The sequence below is a fragment of the Beta vulgaris genome, chromosome 9, assembly GCF_026745355.1.
Source record: "Beta vulgaris subsp. vulgaris cultivar EL10 chromosome 9, EL10.2, whole genome shotgun sequence".
In the NCBI taxonomy this organism is placed as follows: domain Eukaryota; kingdom Viridiplantae; phylum Streptophyta; class Magnoliopsida; order Caryophyllales; family Amaranthaceae; genus Beta; species Beta vulgaris.
Window position 1 is genome coordinate 22211118 of NC_079210.1, and position 20204 is coordinate 22231321.

Below are 20204 nucleotides of genomic sequence, written 5' to 3' on the forward strand. Positions count from 1 at the left end.
TGTAGATGGCATTCCTGTAACACTAGATGCCTCCACGATGAAAAGTACAGTAGTAGAAAAACCTATCATCCACACAGATCATGATGAAGAGGATGAAGATCTTCTTTGATTTGTCCATGAACAAGTAGCCCTCATAAAAGAGGACTTGGCGCCATTTGACTTTGACTGTTTCTCTAGCTTAGTAGTCAATTATATCGTGCACAAGAAATGACACTTTCCAGGCATGACATTGGGAAATAACAAATTAAGAGCACATCCTATCACTAACTCTAAAGTAGTGGAAAACTTATATGGCTTAGGATACAAGCCAACAAGGAGAGAGCTAAGAGAGAGTATTGGAATAACTTACCGCAATACCAAGGATAAAGATAACATCCCTTTTTCTCCCTATTGACCCACTCTAAATGAGTAATTTGAAGGAGAAGCTTATCTTTGCTATGAATTCCCTGAACCTTTTAGTAGACTCAGGATGGAATGATCTACCTAGGATTTGAGATTTTCCTGGATTATCACTTACTAGAAGAAGGGATTTCTAATCCCACAGTAACATAGTTTACTGAAGTCTATTTCTATTACAAGGCATTATGACTTATATTTGGTCAAGAAAGAGTCAAATGCCTAAATGACACTGCTCACATTCAATCTCTCTTGCAACATGAAGCTTTTGATCCTGCCATGCTAATTACTCTTGCAAGTGGCACCATCGGATGAAGGAAGACTATCAAGTTGATTACACTAGGTGGAAAGAAGATAATCTTCACTACCGCGGAACTTCCGATGTTTGAGGAGTATGAGCTTGTCAAGTCTAAGTCCAAGTCTGAGTCTTCTGAGTCTAGTGTACCAGTTGGGAGTATGTCTGAGTTTATTAATCCTAATATCCAAGTAGATTCTCTATCTTCTGCCGAGCCCTTATTTGATATTGATTTCAATAAGATGAATTCATTTGCTTATGACTTGTGCACTGTCACTAGTTCTTCGTCTCCTTCTCCTCTCGATTACAATAATGAATCTGAAAAAGAAATAATTAAAGTAGTGGAAGAACATGGAAATAAGACACCAATCATCAAGGAAAAAGAAACTATTTCTCAGATGATGATGAAGGAAAGGAGGTAAGAATTGGATTAACTCTAAATGATTGTGAACGCGCCCAATTAATCCAAAACGTTAATTGAATATATCAACATATTCACATGATCCTATTTGGACCTGCCAGACATTGGTTGTCAAATTGCTCGGTATACTATACCTCTAATCGAAGGCACGAAACCTATTACGCAAAAATTGGACAGAATGAAACCCGATGTAGCCTTGAAAATCAAGGACTAAGTTACCAAACAACTAAATGTAGGTTCTATTAAAGTAGCTAAGTACCCTGACTGGATAGTTTATGTTGTGCCTGTGCCTAAAAAGATGGGATCGTTAGGTCGTGTGTGACTATAGCTACTACAAAAAAAATCCTAGGAAATCGGTTGAAAATGGCCTAGAAAAACCGAACTACAACAAGTCTTTATCTCACAGGCGTCCGAGGTTAAGAAACCGGTTATAATACCTGGTTTCTTTATTTCTTTGGGAGACCATTTGATGGGTAAAACTAGTCTCTTAGATAAGTGTACATATATTATGAAAATAGGTTAGGAACCAGTTAACACTTATAACCAGCAGTCTCCCGAGCTTACCCTTTGAAATCGGTTATTAACCACAACCGGTGTCTTAGGTGTATTACACGTGTTTTTAATTAAAATGTTACAGTATATACATACATTATATGTATTGCACCTATATTTGCGACTCCTTGTATATACACTTTTTTTAATAAAATAATTAATAAATAACCACAATAATGTTATGAAACAAAAATTCCTACTGGCTTTATTCATAATGTAAAAAAAATATTTACTATATTTAATTTATATAGAAAACTGATAAGAGGTTTTTAGTGTGTCGTTCAGGCACTAAGAACCGCTTTCCAAACAATATTTATAATCCTAACAAGCAACTACTAAGGGAATAGTAAGGGCAAGTCAAGGGTCGATCCACAGGGAAAATGGGATTGATTAGAGTCTATCTAGTCTAGACTACCTAATTGAAAGGTATTTGGGGGTTTGAAAGATGTTTGGTAACAATTAAGACTATCTAACAACTAGAACAAGCAAATATCACGAGTTTAAATATCAAATAAAAGACACTAGAGTTAAGGTTACTAGTATGAATAAGAACGGATGATGATTGTTAATGCGATTGCGAAGCAACAAAGACGATTATGCAAGGTTTAGTTTCCCTCTAAATTACTTGAGTCCCCTCTCGAATGGTCCTCAAGAGTAATCACTCAATCAATCAACTAAATCCTCTCTCGAATGGTCTTTAGTTAATTGATTAAGAGATTCAATAAGTTTGGAAAACCCCTAATGAAGGATCCCCTTGATTTCCATCCAATATCTTGGTATAAAAATTAAGTTGATTCTTGGGGATGATAAAAGAGTTCAAAATCCGATTTAAGAACGTTTGAAATCAAAATACCAAAGTATAAATGTGATCAATATCTATCCTAAGGTCTCAAAACACCAAGATCAATGCATAAACTTCTCCATACATTCACAATCACATCAACATCATAATTAAAACCCTTATTCATACTTTCCCTAACCCTAGATATGAAACTACTCACTAATCATGGAGTTTAAGCAATTAAACATAAAATCTATGACTAATCTAAGGTTAAACATGATTAAGAAATTATTAAACTAATAGAAATCACAATTATTAAACTAAGAGAATGAGGATCTTAAAAATATAAGAACATAAACAAACACCAAGAGAATGAAATAAAAACTGAAACTTTGAATTGAATTAAATGAAAAGTACCTCGAATGTAAATCGAATCACAAACTATGATCTCTAATCTCAATTACCAATGGAAACTAAAGTGTTTTCTCTCTAATACAAAACCCTAAAATATTCTCTGAAAACTAGAATGAAAGCGTAAATCTAAAACTCCTCTCGAAAAGAGGGTTTAATGATCGATTTTTTTTTGTCCGGATCGTGAGGTGCGGGCGCACCAAAAGGAGGTGCGGGCGCACCTTGCTCAGGTGCGGGCGCACCAGACCTCAGGTGCGGGCGCACCTGAGTCTTCTGCCTCAAGGTGGAAATCTCTCGTCAAATGGTGCGGGCGCACCAGATGAAGGTGCGGGCGCACCATATGAAGGTGTGGGCGCACCACATGTAAGGTGCGGGCGCACCACATGTAAGGTGCGGGCGCACCTAAGTCTCCTGCCTCAGCCTCAATTACTTCGTCAGAATGTGCGGGCACACCACGGTTTGGTGCGGGCGCACCAGACATAGGTGCGGGCGCACCTTATGCTTTGTGCGGGCGCACCAATGTAGTCTATTTTGTGCTCCAGAATTGGTCGATGGTGCGGGCGCACCAGTAGCTTGTGCGGGCGCACCATCGTGTGCGGGGCATACCAAGCGCACCTCAGGCTACCTCTCAGCCTCTAGCTCGTTCCCTTGTGCCATGTCTCGCATTTCTCGGCCCCGAAGAGGGCAATACCTGCAATAGAAACACGAACAAACATGGTGAAGCATATGTGCTAGAAATTCGATCAAAATAGATCGAAAATCTAGCAAAATGTCACTATGACCAAGTATGATCAAGTGAATGAAATAGAAGGGAAAAGTGAGGAGAAAGAAGGAAGAAAAGGAGGAAAAGGGAGCTAAAACAAGCCAAAAGAAGGTCATTAAGTGCGTTAGAAACGCACTTATCAAAAACCAATTTCACTTGTGAAAGCTTAAATTTCGTCCAATATTTAATGTCTTAAAAATAAAGTTTCTATATAAAACTAAAATTCCAAAATAATCAAATAATATGTACTATTTAAACTTGATTGTTGTATTCAATCTCCATCGTCTCGTGTTTGATTCTTTAAATAATTTACCCACATATCTCTTAGCTCGCCAGTCATATCTTGCGAATAAGTGGTAGGAATCCCAGGAGAGTACTACAAAATAATTCCAGATAATTATAATTAGAACTAATATAATATATATATTTTATAAGTTTCACAAGGTTGACTTTTTGCTACTAGTTATCTGGGTTGGGAATTAAATGAGACTAACGCAGACATAAATAATACAACCTTATTCATAAAAAACAAGTACACAACAATATCCAAGTAGCTAAGCTAAGATATCTGAGCACGACGAAAGTGAACACCCTGTATAACAAACAACATGCCGAGAGTACAAAAGCTGAACAACGAGGGTAACACGGGTAGAAATACATATCTGCTGAAAGTGAAAATAATTAACTTCATGGCTGGAGTGAAAAGCAGGAGAAGAACATTGTCTAACATATAGTAGAATTCACAAGAATCCTACAAAGAGCATCACCTTCTTAACCCCCAAATGGAAGTAGGAAGCATGTTTGAAAAAGGAATGATTGCAACAAAGCTCATTAAGCAAGTTACAAACTTTACCATATCACCTCATGAAAAGATGGCCACTGATGAATATTAACCTCTACAAAAGCTACAGATATGTACATGAGAGATCTATGAAGAAGCTAATATATTGAAACAACAATATTTGGAAAGACAATACAATATGAACTCTCAAAACTAGCAAAAATTATCCTGAAGAGAAACACCAATATCCTCTCTCATCAACTTTTTGGCCTAGGTGAGGAGTTTTTCTTATTCTAAAAGGGTTAAATGCACAAAGCAATAATCAATTCCCAAAACTATTTATCATAAGATCCTCTTGATATGGTCACAAGATTCTCTCTATCGACATTCTCATACATTATATGACCAACATCTCCAATAAATTACTCCAGACTCAAGGCATCCAGTATACAACTGATATTCTTTCCAAGTCAACAACGAACCTAACATAAGCTATCCTTTGCTTGATGAACTTCCCTGATTATACTCATTTCCGCCTCTACATAATAAATCCGGGCCAACCTGACCATTTAACCAATAAAACAATGAACGAGGCTTTTAGTTCGGTGGTAAAATCTTGTAAGAAGCTCAGAACACTTGCAGTTTCCGGTTTATAGAATCTTGTATACTTTTCGCACCCTTTGTACAAAGGCTTTTCAAAATCAAATAACAATTTCTCAAACGGAGAAGGATTCTCATCAAACTTATCATGAACTTCCCATAACATATCTTCCCGTATCAATAGTAGGACCTTCCTCCACACTTTCTCCCCATGCCAATCCAAACAGTATATGTTGTATCGAAAGTCGATTTGTTCAAATGATTAAGTATTACATCTACTCTTTTATGCAAAAAATTATGAGACTTGAAACAAGGACATGGTAACCTAGTATGACCTCCAAAGTTCTTAACAACGAATTCAATAAATTCCTTTACTCCGGCCATATATTCAGGATCATCTAGTTTTAACTTTCATATCTAATGACTATCCATATCTACACACCAACAATTTAAACATATCTAAAGAATCATGGCCTATTTACCTATGTGCAAAAATTCATATACATGTAATCATAGGCCTTTAGTCCTTATTTCTCCAACCTAACCCATCCTTGAACATTTTACCTCACTAGTTAATGGGTACTTGTTTATCAGTTTCGAAGAAAAATTCGACAGCCTCTCTCTCTCTCTCTCTCTCTCTCTCTCTATATATATATATATATATATATATAATACTATCTCAGTGATACTCTACACTAATCGTGTAGTTGGAGAACTCTAAGGGGAATATTATATTGTGCCGAAATTTTCCTATAAAATAGTAAAAAAAAATTTACATCCTAAGTGAGGTTAAACTTACAAGGACCATACGAACGGGTACTAGGTTAATGCACAATGAATATATGCAAGCAACCATAAAAGTAGAAAAAATTGCTTACCTAATTAATCCACATAATACAATTCAAAGTGCTAGCAACAATACAAGCCACACCTAAAATAAAAAATAAACACATAAAACAAGTCAAATCGTTAAATTATATCGAGGAGTGAGCTATGAAGTTCATGGGAGGACTTTAAAGAAAAACAAAAACCAGGTTACTGATTATTTGTTGCTTGATCAAAATATAAGAAATCTTGTACATGATGATTCTTATGGTAATAAATGGTATCCAGAAGAGAACCTCATAAAAACTGGTGATGACAAGTGAGATCATGAATCTTTAATGGATGCAAAGTATGAGGATGAAAAAGAGAAATTATTACCTGATCTTGGGCCCAGATATATGGATTGGCCAGGCAATAACCCATTACCCGTAGGTGCTGATTTGCTGCCAAATTTAGTTCCTGGATACCAGCCACCATTTAGACTTCTTCCTTACATAGTCAGACGTACTCTTGAAATGAAGGAGTCTAGAACATTAAGAAGGATTGCTAGAACTCTTCCCCCTCATTTTGCTCTTGGTCTATTAACTCTTATGTGATTCTACCTGCTAGATGTTTAGTCTTTTGTAATTGTACTTGGGTTTTATCTTCAGGAAGAAGTAGGCAACTAGAGGGTTTGGCAGCTTCTATTGTCAAGTTATGGAAAAGAAGTCCAATTGCAAAAGCTGCTGTGAAACGTGGTGTTCAGCTAACGAGAAGTGAGAAAATGGCTTGACATCAAAGAGTGGTATTATGATGATGGAAGCAAAAATACTTCAATTGCATCAAAATATATAGTTCAAATCATTAACATAAACCATCAAAAAATTGTGTTTTGGTTGATTCACTCACCATCACACAACAACTTTCCAACAATTTTTGTCAATTCACTCACCATCAAACAACAATTTTCCAATACCTTATAACATCACTAAATTTATGATTTTTAGAGCAATCTTTAATGCATGAACAAAATTAAGCTAATTAGCTCTCATAATTGCAAATAGGAATAGGAAGAAAACAATAGGAAAATTAGAAATTCATCATGAGAAATTACTAAACCAAACCTAAACCAATTATTCGCACAAAAAAACCTAAAATTACACCAAAATTTAGTTTTTAGTTTACGCTGTAAGTTGTAGAGGTACTCAACTTCACAACTGTATATTTGTATTGAACCTTAAAGCAAAAAAGTAGCCACAAAATTTCCCCAAGAATGACGCAAAAAATATTAAATTGGAAGCACCCAAATTGATGCAGGAGCATCTAGCTTATGCAACCAAGGTCTTCTTCTACATGATCATAAGGAGAACATGGTGAAGGAAGTTCAATTTCTAAGCCTAACTAGCTCGGTTTGTCCTAAAACCTTACTTAAGCACCTTAATTAGGTTAATCATTATGTTAATCTCTACTTAAGCAAGATTAACTAATACTAATGACACCTTAATCATCATTATGTATTGGTAATCAAGTTTAGTAAGTGATTAATAGCCTAATTACATGCTTAAGTTAAGTTAATCATGCTTAAGAGCTAAGCTAGTTTAGCTTCATGTAATCCGGTTCTTTAAGCAAGCTTTAGGAGTTGTTTTTGCTGCATTTTGGCGCCACCTCCAGCTGAAATGGTGACTTAGGGAAGAGTACTAAGCCATGTGAAGTTCACATGGGAAAGAGAGGCCATATCCAATGAAAGAAGAAGACTTCATGGCAAGGTATGCAACCTGCCCAGCTCCAGCGTCTTTCCTAGCTTCTCTTTGAAGCTTTTGGGCAACAATCATCACTACTGCAAATGGCTCAAGCTTTTGAGGATTTATAGTTTAATATGTTTACTTTAATATTCCATTGGTAGTTTTTCTGTTTTGTAACTTCCAATAGGGTGGCTAAGCTAGTTTGTAGGAGGTGTGCTGGATAGTTTGTAATATTTGTTTCTTGTATTTTATTAGCTTAGTTGGCGTAGCTATTGTGGTCCAAATCAGCTGATTTTTGGATACAATGTAAACAAATATGTTAGCTTTGTACTCCTTTTGGAATTAAGTCATTTGAATCAAAATTGAAGCTTTTATGCTTGAAACACTAAGCTGTGTGCTTATTGCTATTTCTGGTCAGTTTAGACCAATATCAAATCTTTGCTTAATTCTTTCACTTAAACGTTGATTTAGTGATTGAATCACAAAGTAGATGCAAGTTAGAAACTTATTGTTATAACTTGATCTTTGATTGGTGGTATTTGGGAAGTGAAAGTGGTGGTTTTCAATCTATTGAACCGGTTTGTTACAAACTCTTATGTTCTCTTTCTTTGTTCTTCTTACTTTTCGAATGCTCTTGAATGCTTAATCAATATGTATCATTTGGTATCAGAGCTGTAGGTTGTTAAGAGCATTCTAATTCATCCCTTAAACACATTAAACACACATAAAAAAACCCAAACACAATCCCCCCCCAAAACCGAACCTAATTCTAAGCCAAACACACTTCTTTTCTTTCTTTCTAGCCTATTCTTGTTGAGGTTGAATCAATCATGAGTGGAGGTGAAGAAAATCAGTTTAGAAGAGTATGAATGTGCATGAGGCAAGGATGGTGGGATTGGAGAATCAAATGCCACTTTGAGTGAGCAAATGGCTAATTTGATGACGTTGTAAGAGAAGGTATAGAGGACCTTTAAGGAGAGAAAATGTGGAGGATGAAGGTGTAGCCTTATGATAGTAGTGAGGAGGTTCTTCTCTGAGTCTTCAAGAACTAGGAGAAAGCCACAAAAAAAAGATGATTTTAGAGACATTAAGTTAGAAGTTCCTGAGTTTGATGGAAACCTTAATCCAGATGTTTATTTGGAGTGGGTTTCAAGGTGTGATAGGATCTTTGAACTTAAGGAGTATGATGATTCAAAGGCCTTTAAAGTTGCTGTAGCTAAGCTAAAGGGGTATGCATCCCTTTGGTGGGAGAATGTTGTTTTAGCTAGAAATAGAAAACAAAAGCCTAAAATTAAGAGTTGGAGTAAGCTTAAGAAGAAAATGAGGGAGAAGTTTTTACCATCCACTTATACTCTTGATTTATATAACAATTGCTGAATTTCTCAAGACATAAAGGGGTAGAACATTACATCCATGAGTTTGAAAATTTAATGATATGAATTGATGTCAAGAGAGGAGGAGCAAACAATGTCTCGTTTTCTAGGAAGGTTAGAAAAAGACATTAGGAGGAAGGTGGAGTTACATCCTTATTCTACCTTAGATGAACTCTTTAAGTTAGCTCTTAAAGTTGAAAAACACATTAAGCAGAAGAAGAAGAAACCTTTTTGTGAAGGGACTACCTATTCTAAGGGAGTTTCTAATGTTAAAACACCATACACATCTCCTTACACCCTAAAGGTGATGGTAAAGTGTTGATAAAGGGAAGAAAGTAGTGATGAAACCTCAAAAAAATCTGATGTAAAGTGCTTTAAGTGTCATGGTTATGGTCATTATCAAGCTCAATGTCCAAAAAGAGTAATGACTTTAATTGACATTAAAAACATTGAAGAATCACTTGAACTGAAGAAAACAAGAAGAGGCGATGAAGAGGAGGCCGAAAGTGATGAAGCTTTGGAGGTTGGAGAGGTGACTCAAGGTGATCATTTAAGCCTTGTTTTAAGAAGAGTTCTTCATGCCAAAGAAGCTGAATTGGTTCCTCTCAAAGGGATCAAATCTTTCAAACACAAATGCTTGATTGGAGGGAAGATATGTCGTGATGATCATTGATGGAGGAAGCTGCACCAATGTGCTCATCTTCTATGGTGGACAAGCTCAATCATGCTACTTTCTCACATCCAAAACCATATAAGCTTCATTGGCTTAATGATGGCAATTGTGTGGAGGTAACAAAACAAGCTTTAATTAGCTTTTCTTTTGGTGATTCTTATAAGATGAAGTTTTATGTGATGTATTACCTATGGATGCATGTCATGTACTCTTAGGTAGACCTTGGCAATCTGATAAAGAAACCTTGCATAATGGTAGGACTAATACTTACACTTTCATGCATAAAAGAAGAAAATTGTACTTAGTCCTAGCCATGGCCGAATCTTTAAACCAAAACAACCTCACCTAAAACACAAAACAAAAAAACCTTAATCCTTTCTAAACCTCAACTTGATAAAGCTGTAGAAAAGGGGAAGGTTATGTATTTGTTGTTGTTATTGGATGAAAATGATGAAATTAATGAAGTGCACGAAATGGTGAACCTTTAGTGAAGGAGTTTGGTGATGTTTTTCCTATTGATCTTCCATGTGGTTACCCCCTAGTAGAGGAATTGAACACCAAATTGACTTATTCCTGGCGCCCCTTTACCTAATAAACCAGCTTATAGATGTAATCCTGAAGAAGCTAAGGAGTTCAAAAACAAGTTAGTGAGTTGTTAGCTAAAGGATTTGTGCAAGAAAGTCTTAGTCCATGTGCTGTGCCTGTCATTTTGGTTCCTAAGAAGGATGGTTCTATGAGGATGTGTGTGGATTGTCGTGCTATTAACAACATAACAGTGAAGTATAGGTATCCAATACCTAGACTTGATGATTTGCTTGATGAGTTACATGGTTCCACTATATTTTCGAAGATTGATTTAAGAAGTGGTTATCATCAGATTAGAATCAAAGAGGGTGATGAATGGAAAACAGCTTTTAAAACTAAGAGTGGTTTGTATGAGTGGCGTGTGATGCCATTTGGTTTGACAAATGCTCCTAGTACTTTCATGAGGCTTATGCATGGTACTCAGACCCTTCATTGGTATCTTTGTTGTTGTTTATTTTGATGATATTCTTGTGTATAGTCAAAGTGAACAGGAACATCTAATGCATCTCAAGAAGGTTTTCCTTAAACTAAGGGAAAAGAAGCTGTATGCAAAGATGGAGAAGTGTGAGTTCTTTACTTCAAGTGTGACATTTCTTGGATTCATAGTGTCATCTAATGGCATTTCTATGGATGAATCTAAGGTGGAAGCAATCAAGTCATGGCCAGTTCCTAAATCTATCACTGAGGTTCGAAGTTTCCATGGTTTAGCTTCTTTTTACAGGAGATTTATCAAGAACTTTAGCACCATATTGGCGCCATTGACTGAGTGTATCAAGAAAGGGTCCTTTATTTGGACTCCTGCAGCACAAGAAGCATTTGATCAATTGAAGAACATGCTTAGTAAGGCTCCTGTTCTAGCCTTACCTGATTTCAAGAAAGTGTTTGAAGTGGAGTGTGATGCAAGTGGGTGGCATTGGAGCTGTTTTCAACAAGGAGGGCGCCCATAGCCTATTTCAGTGAGAAGCTTAATCAATAGACTCAACTACAGCACTTATGATAAGGAGTTCTATGCTATTGTTCGTGCCTTGACTCATTGGACTCATTATCTCAGACCAGCTCATTTGTGTTACATTCAGACCATCAGCTTTGAAGTACATAAATGGACAACATAAGCTCAGTCCAAGACATGCAAAATGGGTGGAATTCCTTCAGTCCTTTGATTTTGTTTCAAAATATAAAACTGGAGTTTCTAACATTGTTGCAGATGCTTTATCAAGGAGGCATTCTATGCTTTCTCTATGGAGGCTCGTGTACTTGGCTTTAGCATCTTAAAGAATTGTATTATGATGATCCAGATTTCTCTTTATTGTTAGAAGCATGCAAAGAAGGATCTCATGGAGCTTATTCATTGCAAGATGGCTTTCTTTTTCGAAACAACAAGCTGTGTATCCCTAAATGCTCATTAAGGGATTTGCTAATCAAGGAGGTTCATGGAGGAGGACTAGCAGGACACTTTGGCATTAACAAAACTGTTGATGTATTGCAGGAACACTTCTACTGGCCGAAACTTGCAGGAGATGTTCATGCTATTCTAGCTCGATGTTCTATATGTCAGAAGGCTAAAAGTCCTTTCACCAAGGGCTTTACACGCCTCTACCTGTTCCAGTTCAACCATGGGAAGATGTGAGCATGGATTTCATTGTTGCTCTACCTAGAACTCAAAGGCAAAAAGATGCAATCATGGTGGTAGTAGATAGATTCTCTAAAATGGCTCATTTCATTCCTTGTAATAAAACTGATGATGCTATTCATGTTGCTGATTTGTTCTTTAAAGAAATAATTAGACTTCATGGAGTTCCTAAGTCTATTGTTTCTGATAAAGATGTAAAGTTTCTTAGCTATTTCTGGAAGAACTTGTGGAAGCTTTTAGGTACTAAGTTGCTGTTTAGTACTACTGCTCATCCTCAAACTGATGGCCAGACTGAGGTGACCAACAGGACATTAACTATGCTGCTAAGGACACTTGTGAACAAGTCTCAAAGGGATTGGGATCTAAAGCTAGCTCATGCTGAGTTTGCTTACAATAGATCACCAACTTATGCTACTAAACATCACCATTTGAGGTAAATTATGGGATTAATCCTTTAAGTCCTATTGATTTACTTCCATTTCCTATTGAAGCACATAGTAGCAAAGAAGCTGAAGTGAAAGCAAAGGAGATGAAGCAACTTCATCAGCAAATTCGAACCAGAATAGAGAAGGTGAATGAAGCATACAAGGTTCGAGCAAATAAGCACAGGAAAGAAGTTCTTTACAAGCCAGGTGATCTAGTGTGGTTACATCTAAGGAAAGAGAGTTTCCTACAAGGAGGAAGAACAAGCTAATGCCACGAAGTGATGGTCCTTCAAAGTGCTAGAAAGATCAACAACAATGCATACAAGATAGAATTGCCAGATGAAATGGGAAACATCTCAGCTACATTCAATGTTGGTGATTTAGCTCCATATCTTGCAGATGATTCAGAGTTACAAGAAGACCTTTTCGAACCTGAGGAGAATGATGCAGGAGCATCTAGTTAAGCAACCAAGGTCTTCTTCTACATGATCAAAGGAGAACATGGTAAAGGAGGTTCAATTTCTAAGCCTAACTAGCTCGGTTTTCTAAAACCTTACTTAAGCAACTTGATTAGGCTAATCCTATGTTAATCTCTACTTAAGCAAGATTAATAATACTTAATGACACCTTAAACATCATTATGTATTGTAATCAAGTTTAGTAAGTGATTAGTAGCCTAAGTACATGCTTAAGTTAGTTAATCATGCTTTAAGAGTAAGCTAGTTAAGCTCATGTAATCCGGTTTTTTAAGCTAGTTTAGGAGTTGTTTTGCTGCTTTTGGTTGCCACCTCCACTGAATGTGACTTGGGAAGAGTATAAGCCATATGAAGTTCACATGGGCAAGAGAGGCCATATCCAATGAAAGAAGAAGACTTCAAGGCAAGGTATCACCTGCCCAGCTCCAGCGTCTCCTAGCTTCTCTTTGAAGCTTTTGGGACAATCATCACTACTGCAAATGGTCAAGCTTTTGAGGAGTATAGTTTAATATGTTTACTTTAGTATTCCATTGGTAGTTTTTCTGTTTTGTAACTTCCAATAGTGCTAAGCTAGTTTGTAGGAGGTGTGCTGGAAGTTGTAATTTTGTTTCTGTATTTTATTAGCTTAGTTGGCGTAGCTATGGGTCCAAATAGCTGAATTTTGGACACAATGTAAACAAATATGTTAGCTTTGTACTCTTTTGGAATTAAGTCATTTGAATCAAAATTGAAGTTTATGCTTAAACACTAATGCTGTGCTTATTGCTATTTCCGGTCAATTTAGACCAATATCAAATCTTTGCTTAATTCTTTCACTTAAACGTTGATTTAGTGATTGAATCACAAAGTAGATGCAAGTTAGAAGCTTATTGTTATAACTTGATCTTTGATTGGTGGTATTTGGGAAGTGAAAGTGGTGGTTGTTCAATCTAATTGAACCGGTTTGTTACAAACATCTTATGTTCTCTTTCTTTGTTCTTACTTACTTGTTCGAATGCTATTGAATGCTTAATCAATATGTATCACAAATATTTCAAAACAATATTAAAGAAAAGAAGATAACAAAACCTAAGAGAGGGAGGCGCGAAAACGGTTCGGCGATGGGAATGGCGGCCGCCGATGATTAAGCAAGAGGAATAACGAGAAAATCGAGTGGTTGTCGGTGATGGATTTGATTGAGCCGCGTGTGGTGAATTGAATCCGTTAATGGAAATGAGCAACTGCGAATGATGAATTCCAGTTTTAAAATTGCAAATTAACTTGCGAATTGAATTGAGAATTGAGGGGATGTAGGTGCAGTTGGGAGAATTCGGATTATGGGGAGTGGGGTTTTATTGGTTTGGGGTTTTGGTAATGGTGCGTCGTGCGTGGCTTCGAGTATGGCGGGGTTGAGAAAGTTTTTGAGGCTTATAATTTTTTTAGGCTTCAATACTTAACGCATGATGCAGTATAACTGTTAAAGGAGTACATTTTTTTGATACATAATAAAGAGTGGTGGTTTTTTTTTTGTGTTTGTTTCTTCTTTTTATGGGATTTTATTGTATTTGTTGTTGTTAAAAGGAAAAACAATTTTTTTAAAAACAAATTATATATGTAGAACGTACATTACATTACTATATGCTGAAAAGATATAAATTTTAAAATAAAAATATTTCAAGAAAACCGGTTATAGTTAGAAATGGTCTCCTATATCACAACAAGAAGAGTACATACGTAAAATATTGTATTATGATGAAAAAAATTAAACTAAAAATTTAAAAATATTTCAAGTAAGCTGGTTGTACTTAGAAAGTCTCCTATTTCAAAACAACTTTTTCAATAAGTGAGATATTTAAACTTAAGAGAATGGTTTTGGATAATCACTAATTTTCTATATTTAAGAAATAGGTTAGTAACCTCAACCGATCTCCTATAGGTAGTCTCTTTAGCCATTTTTGCAGTAGTGATACCTAACAAAGCAAGTCCTAAGATGACTTACTCGTACCTCACGTAGATATCCTAGTAGCTAATACTACTAACCATGCACTTCTTTTCTTCATGGATGGATACACGAGATATAAAAAGGTTAAAATGACTGAGGAAGACATGGAAAATACTACTTTCATCACATTGTGGGGTACAAATTTACTCCTGGAGCAGTAGTGAGGCATTTCTTCAACTCCTGGAAAGCTTCTTCACACTTAACTGCCCACACAAATTTACTCTTCTTCCTCATCAACTTGGTCAACGGTTGAGCTATTTTGGAGAAATCTTGGACAAATCTCAGATAGCAACCAGCAAGACCTAGAAAACTTCTGATCTCAGACACATTCTTCAGACTTTCCCATTCCACAACGACCTTGATCTTAAAAGGATCCATGATAACCCCATCTTTGTTGATCACATGGCCTAGAAAAGCCACTTCTTTCAACCAGAACTCGCACTTGGAGAACTTTGCATACCACTTCTTTTTCTCCAAACGTCCAAGATCACTCTCGATAAAGATACGACGCATGAGTCCAAGTACTCATGAAAAGAACGGTTCATCTGATCCATGAACATAAGGCGCATTTGTAAGTTCGAAAGGGATAACAATAATGAACTCATAGTGCCCATACCTTGTTCGGAAAGCAGTTTTAGGGATATCTTCTTTCTTTACAGGAATCTGATGATAACCCGATCTCATGTCTATCTTAGAGACTCCATCAGCACCCTTTAACTTATCAAAAAAATCTCTACGGGGCAATGGATACTTGTTTTTGAGTGTTACCTTATTAAGCTCTCGGTAACCAATACACAAGCGCATACTCCTATCCTTCTTTTTGACAAATAGAATAGGATCACCCCATGGGGATACACTTGACCATACAAAACCCTTATCGATTAATTCTTACAGCTGAGTTTTCGACTCTTGCAGTTCAGCTGGCGCCATTCTGTACGGAGCTTTTAACAACGGGGCGATTAACAATTTAATAAACGAAGAATAATGTTAAAAACACAAGATAATAATCATGGAGACAAAATAATGGACAAAGTATGAAATAAAATTAACGAAACTATAAGTAAACCATCAAACAAGTTAACCAACACGATAATCCATCTATAAGTAATTAAAGCATAATAAATGACAAGAAAATGATGAATATATAATTTAAAATAGTAGAAGTCATCAATATATATATATATATATATATATATATATATATATATATATATATATATATATATATATATATATATATATATTATATAAAATTTAATATTATTGAGTGAGTTGAACGCTAGTGACCGCAACCCACTTCCTAAGAGTATGTCAGATCGCAACCTCCAAAATAGCCTATGGGTTACGTTCCATACCGTCGTCTGTGTTTTAGAATGGCTAAACTCTCGATGTGGGATAACATCACAACGTTTTCCGTCATCTCGGACGACAACATATCCTAAGTTTCTCCCGTGTAGGGTAGCACCCTGCTCAGTGCCTCCTATCCTCTAAGATTGCATGTTCAAAACCTTCGGGATTCAAGATCCCTTAGACTACTCAACTCAAAATAAAATATTTCTAAACCAAGTAGAAAACATATAAATAGTAATCTTCAAGCATCAAATTATTCTTCAAGTAATCACAATATCCCAAATAAACATACTTTTCTCAAACCAATTCTTCAGAATAATACTTCAAAGTAATAATAATTTATATATTTACTAAAAGTTAAGATTTGAAATAAACTCCTTCAAAACCCTTTTATTTAACCAAAAATAGAAATAGTAAACATGCTTCAACAACTAATAATTCAAAATTCAGCATACATGAAATAATAAAATATAAATAAATTTCATGCTCAACATAATAAAAATAAAGCGAAACAACAAGTAGCAACCGGATGGCGAGCACTGGTCGTGGTACACGACCAACCCACTGCCGCGGCTGTAGCAGTGGCGTGGCATTGCTGCCGGCGGTCCACGACTGTCGTGGTGGTGGTGTCACGCCTTCCCTCTTCTCTCTTTCGCACTTACTTCACAACCTCCAATAGATATACATGCTACTTTAATACTTCAAGAAATATAATGAAAGAACACATACATCTTCCTTGAAGATTCCAACTATGAACATAAAAATAACCAAAACATACAACATACGTTTCTACTTCTAACACCTTTCCAGCACTAAATAATTCCTTAAAAGAGCCACAAACAATTAATAAACCTCCTAAAAACATGCTTAAAATTCTATAGTACAATAGGATAAGTATATAAAACATTATTTCACTAAAACATAAACATGTATAACAAATAAAATAATTCCAACACTATTAACTCAATTAAATGTAGTGTAAAAATAACTAATAACTTCTCTAATGACATACCCATCATACTACAACATTCACGACATGAACATAGATTAAAGACAAAACTAAATTTAATTTTTCAAGGAAATAAATAAATTCCAGCACATATAACAATAATAAAAACATGAATTAACGCATGAAATAATATAAGAAATCATGAATAATAACCCTAAACATGATTCTAACAATATATAATCATAAAAACATGAATTAACATTTGAGATAAATAATAAATCATGAATAACAACCTTAAACATGATTCTAACAATAACCAATATATTATAAAAACATGAATTAACATATGAAATAAAATAATAAATCATGAATAACAATCCTAGACATGATTCTAATTATAAGTACAATAAGTATAACGATTCTACTAATTCTAAAGTACTATATAAAATTAGTAAAACATTAGTAGCATGAATTCTAACAACTAATACTATTTCTAACATGATTCTAACATCACTTAACTATTAATTAAACTCTAAAGTACTAGAAGGAATGTTAGTTACCTTGATCTAGCGCGGAAAAATAGAGAAAGAAGATAAGAAATAATAGAAAACGTCCTCCTTGATGTAAGAGAATAGAAATACCAAAGATCCGAACCTTACGCTTGAATTACTCTTGAAAATAGCTTTAAAATAACACTAGAATGGTTGAATTTGTGAAGAGCAAGAAGAAGACCCTTCTCCCTATTTTTTTTTGTGATAGGTGTGTGACTAGGGCCACCAAAGAGGACGAAAATTGCTGTCTTTCTTTCCCTTGGGCAACAATTTAATTTATTTACGTCAAGATTTGGGTGCCAGATTAAGGAAAGAAAAGAGAATATGATCATTTGCAAAGGGGAAAGGATTTAGGAGTGATATGGCTACCTAAATTATGTAAAATCTGATTTGATAAGCAAAAGAATTCCCTCCATTTTCCCTTGCAAAATTTCGGACATCCTAGTCCACGAAACACAAGTGGGTTGACCCACTTACAAACTAAAACACTCGAATCTCAAAACGTTAGCCCAAAATAGAAATAAATGAAGCTCTCATCTAAAATAAATATTAACTACTCACCTTACTAAAATAATAAATAATATTGCTAACTTACTTATGAATAGGAACATTAAAATAAATATACCACCAACTATTATAATTTCACAACAACAGCAAACGACAACGATACTTTCCAAAACTTTCAAAAATGATGGTAGGTTATACAAATGTAGTTTTCAAAATTTTAGTTATATACATATACACATCCAATAATATACTCCCTCCGTCCCAAAATATAGTTCCCATTTCATTTTGCACGGTCTCCAAGACGTACCTTTGACCTACGATACCTTCTATTTCTTATTAGTAGAAAATATAAAAAGTTAATATTACGAATTTACACATTCAGACGAATCTAACAAGACCTCTCCTGAATATTTTTTTTGTATACATTAGTAAGAATATTTGGTCAAAGTTTTTAAAATTTTTCTCCCAAAATAGAAATGGGAACTATATTTTGGGACGGAGGGAATATATATATATATATATATATATATATATATATATATATAACGCATAAATAAATAAATTAACGCGCGAATTTATATATATATATAAATAAATAAATTAACGCGCGAATTTCGTAGAGATATTACGGGGTGTTACAGATAGACTCTTCCGCTGGGTAGTAATGCTTGCAATTTGACTTAAAATTAGTCCCTCATAAATCCATCAAAGGTAATGTTATTTCACGCTTCCTAACAAATTTTTCGGTAGACGGATCTCGTGAGGAGTATGAGTTTCCTCGTGAAGACCTTCTCATGGCAGAAGATGAATGTTGGGATCTATATTTCGATAGAGTTTCCAACCAAAAAGGATGCGACACTGGTGTACTCCTGGTATCACCTGAAAGCGAACACACTCATCTATCTGTTATACTCGACTTTGATATTACTAATAACACAGTTAATCAATACAAGGCATACATTATAGGGTTCCAGGCCACATTATCCCTCGACATTAAAAAAACTTAGGGTATATGGTGATTCATCTTTGATTATCAACCAAATCTGTAAAGGAGGAAAAGTAAAAAATGAAACCCTTTTGCAATACCAAGCCCATCTAGAAGCCATCGCCGAAGAAATACCTGAAATACAAAACACATATCTTCCTCGAGAGAAAAGCCAATTCGTCGATGCCTTAGCCCGTTTGGTCTCCATGATTAGGATTCCTCGCACAATGCCTGAAATTCCATTTATCATTGACTGTCGGCAAGAGCCTGCTTATATTCATACCTTGGACACAGAACCAAATCCAACTCCCTCTGATCCCTAGTTCACTGACATACTCGATTACCTAACCTAAAAGGAATATCCACCTGACGCTTCAACAAGAGCCCAACGCACCTTAAGGCTCCTAGCCTCCCAATATCTCGAATATAATGGGATGCTGTAAAAAAGAACACCACAAGACGTGCACCATCTTTGCATAGATAAACCAGACACCATGAAGGTTATGGATCAAGTCCATAATGAAATATTTGGTAGACACATGAATGGATACATGTTAGCTCAAAAGATCATTCTTTTAGGCTACTACTGTACTACAATAGAGAAAGACTATTATCTCAATGCGAAAACATGTCCGAAATGTCAACTATGCATGAATTTACAACATGTCATGCCTTCCTTACTATACACCTTTACCTCACTTTGGCCTTTCTCAATTTGGGGAATTGATATTATCGGTAAAATAATACCACTTGGTACTTGGGGGGGGGGGATGAATTCATCCTTGTAGCCATTGATTACTAATAAGCCAAATGGGTAGAAGCTGCATCCTATGCTTAATTGATAGCCAAACATGTAGCCATATTTTCAGAAAAGACCATCATTTGTCGTTATGGAGTACCCCATGAACTCCTAAGTGACCAAGGTACCCATTTCCAAGTTAAATGTGAGCAAGTCCTCGAAAAAATACAATATCAAACACATCGATCCTTCCCATATAAAATTCGTGCCTAAGGCACAGACGTGCACCATGCTCATGACCCTACGTTCGGCGTAAGCCGGTGCGCTACGCGCACCCGCCTGGCTCTTGACGTGTCTTTGCCAGATTTTCTAAAACGTGTTGTACAAGATTTTCTTTTATCCTTTAATTTTGGAAATCTGATTTTACGAGATAA

At 35.7% G+C, this 20204-nt stretch overlaps 1 protein-coding gene and 1 long non-coding RNA gene across 2 annotated transcripts; both read right to left on the bottom strand.

Moving 5' to 3' along the window:
• Window positions 1-920: 920 nt before the first annotated feature.
• LOC125493504 (uncharacterized) lies at window positions 921-14150 on the bottom strand. Its single transcript, XR_007270111.2, has 3 exons — window positions 13777-14150; window positions 6204-6284; window positions 921-1009 (listed from the first exon to the last, which is right to left on the bottom strand). It is a non-coding gene; the product is annotated as an uncharacterized LOC125493504 (long non-coding RNA).
• Window positions 14151-14812: 662 nt separating this feature from the next.
• On the bottom strand, window positions 14813-15202 carry LOC109135988 (uncharacterized mitochondrial protein AtMg00860-like). Its single transcript, XM_019251595.2, has one exon. It carries the CDS (start codon window positions 15200-15202, stop codon window positions 14813-14815), a length of 390 nt encoding a protein of 129 aa, XP_019107140.2.
• Window positions 15203-20204: the final 5002 nt, after the last annotated feature.

What these genes read in the sequence shown, in the direction of transcription:
- LOC109135988 (XM_019251595.2), bottom strand. Translation starts at nt 15,202, where the DNA reads ATGCGTCGTATCTTTATCGAGAGTGATCTTGGACGTTTGGAGAAAAAG.